The sequence below is a fragment of the Ceratina calcarata genome, unplaced genomic scaffold, assembly GCF_001652005.2.
Source record: "Ceratina calcarata isolate Rehan_Ccalc_2016 unplaced genomic scaffold, ASM165200v1 scaffold2458, whole genome shotgun sequence".
Taxonomy (NCBI): Eukaryota; Metazoa; Arthropoda; class Insecta; order Hymenoptera; family Apidae; genus Ceratina; species Ceratina calcarata.
This window is the reverse complement of record NW_017146570.1, coordinates 1,573-3,708: the sequence shown is the minus strand read 5'-3', so window position 1 is coordinate 3,708 and position 2,136 is coordinate 1,573. Positions and strand designations below refer to the sequence as shown.

Sequence of the window (2,136 nt, the reverse complement as noted above, 5' to 3'; positions counted from 1 at the left end):
TCACTCTCTTAAACGCACACCTCCTACGGCTCAGCAGGACATCCCCAACCCAAATCCTCTTCCTCAAACTCCTCCCCAATACCCTGCTACTCTAGAATATTTAAAACGTAAACGCCAATCCAACAAAGACAACAAAGACAATTCCATAGTAATGAATACATCTAATACCTCAAATGATAGTAAGAGAGGAAAAAGAAAAGCGCATAAAAGATCCAACGATGAATCGGATAGCTCCACTGATTTCTCTCAAAATGACGAGGACTACAACCCAGGATCTGATCTAAACGATGGAAAATCACTTTCAAAAATTATAATGTCTTTGGTGGAGTATGCAAACGAAATCAATTACGTTAGACGTAACTCTACAAACCTGAATGGGGTCTTCAATAGTAGACTCAAAACAGTGGAGAATGCTCTGCTGACCACATCACACGAGCTGGAACCCATATTCGCAGAACCTGAAAACAATAAGAAACTAATCGAAGAAAACCTAAACCTAATTAAAATCAATAGAAAACTTACAGAAAAAGTTAAACAACTCGAAACGCGCATAGAAAAACTCGAATCTACACCAAATAACCTACCTGTAACATCACTTGAACAAAATAAGAATCCCCTTTCATCCTCCAATAAGCTATTCCTAGAATCTCTTCTGCAGTCAATTAATGAGAATATTGACAGCAAGATAAAGGACCTCAAAACAGAAATATTTGCACACGTTAACAATAATACTACAAACCCAATTCCATCGCTGGCAAACCATCAAAATACTATAACACCTATAAGCTCCTCTGATGTGAGTCTACCATCGAACTCACACTCACCGAATCCTAACACACAACTAAGAGCTCCAGAGATGTGGGCCAAGGTTGTTGGAAAAAAATCAAAAAAGAAAACTATAGTCACTAGTAACGACTCACATACTTACCTCCATAATGCCAACACTCCTACCCTGCCTGCTGGCCCAAGCACTACCACCATAACACAGAATACAAAGCCCAGTGTACCTATAAGAAAACCTAAAAATGTAGAAGTCTTATATATTACAGAAAGTAGAAACAGTAATACAAAAATAAACCAGGTATTATCAAAAGCCAAAGAAAACATAAACCTGCAGGAACTAGGTATTAAAACAATAAACCCTCGCGAATCCTTAAATGGAGGACTCATCCTTGAGTTTCCAAAATCCAAGGAAGGTGAAGTTGCACCAATTCTAATGGAGAGGATCAAATCACTATTTCCACCGGATGATATTGTAGTATCTTGTCCAAAAAAATACAAGGAGGTATTGATCACCAGAGTCGACATATCTGCTACGCATGAAGAAATTACAAAGGCTCTCCAAACTGCATGTGGCTCTAACAAACACTTCATTCTAGGCCCTGTTCGTCCAAACCTGAGAGGCTCGGCGACAGTGTGGTGTAAGTGTGAAGAATCTGAAGCATATAAATTATTATCCATTAAAACACTGGCGATTGGATGGTCCCAAGCTTACTTCCAACCTCTAGAAAATAGACCAGTCCAGTGCTTTAAATGCTGGTCCTACGGTCATGTTCGCAACTCCTGCACTTCAAAAATCAATAGAGACGGTTGGTGCTACAAATGTGGTGGTGAAGGGCACCCATCCAACATCTGTGTTAATAATAATCCCATATGCAAACTCTGTCAAGAGAATAACTTCAACTACAAGCATAAAATGGGTACAAACACATGCAGGACATTTATTAACTACAAGAATGATAAACTAGAACGTAACTCTTCTTTACTACCCCAAAGTAATCCAGCAGTCAATGAAACTACAGACATCAGAATGGAGGTAACTGAAAAGAAAAAATCTTAAATTACAACATGGCACAATCCTTCCAAAACCAAAATATGCACAGATCCAGGTATAATGATGTAAGCTGTCCACTCCTAATCCTGCAAGCTAATATCAATCATGCTGTTGCTGCTCAATCCCTACTGGAGAGTTACATTGTTAGTAATAATATTAGTATTGCTCTTGTATCGGAACCACACAACCCCTGTAAAAGTGGATGGTTTGGATACCGTGAAAATAAGGCTGCAATAGTTGTAAACAACTCATCATTCACAAATCCAAGCATCTTATACGAACGTGACAACTATGTTGCGGGG

The 2,136-nt window shown here is 38.9% G+C and overlaps 1 protein-coding gene across 2 annotated transcripts; it reads left to right on the top strand.

Annotated features, from left to right (window-relative positions):
- Window positions 1-536: 536 nt before the first annotated feature.
- Window positions 537-2,102, top strand: LOC108622812 (uncharacterized). 2 transcript variants are annotated; one of them, XR_003388883.1, is made up of 3 exons: window positions 537-1,285; window positions 1,380-1,816; window positions 1,884-2,102. XR_003388883.1 is itself a non-coding variant. In XM_026811754.1 (2 exons), exons 1-2 carry the CDS (start codon window positions 857-859, stop codon window positions 1,398-1,400), a joined length of 450 nt encoding a protein of 149 aa, XP_026667555.1. In that variant the 5' UTR covers window positions 537-856; the 3' UTR covers window positions 1,401-2,102. The 2 variants fall into 2 exon arrangements, 1 of the variants encoding a protein (XP_026667555.1); XM_026811754.1 differs by having other exon boundaries at window positions 1,380-2,102.
- Window positions 2,103-2,136: the final 34 nt, after the last annotated feature.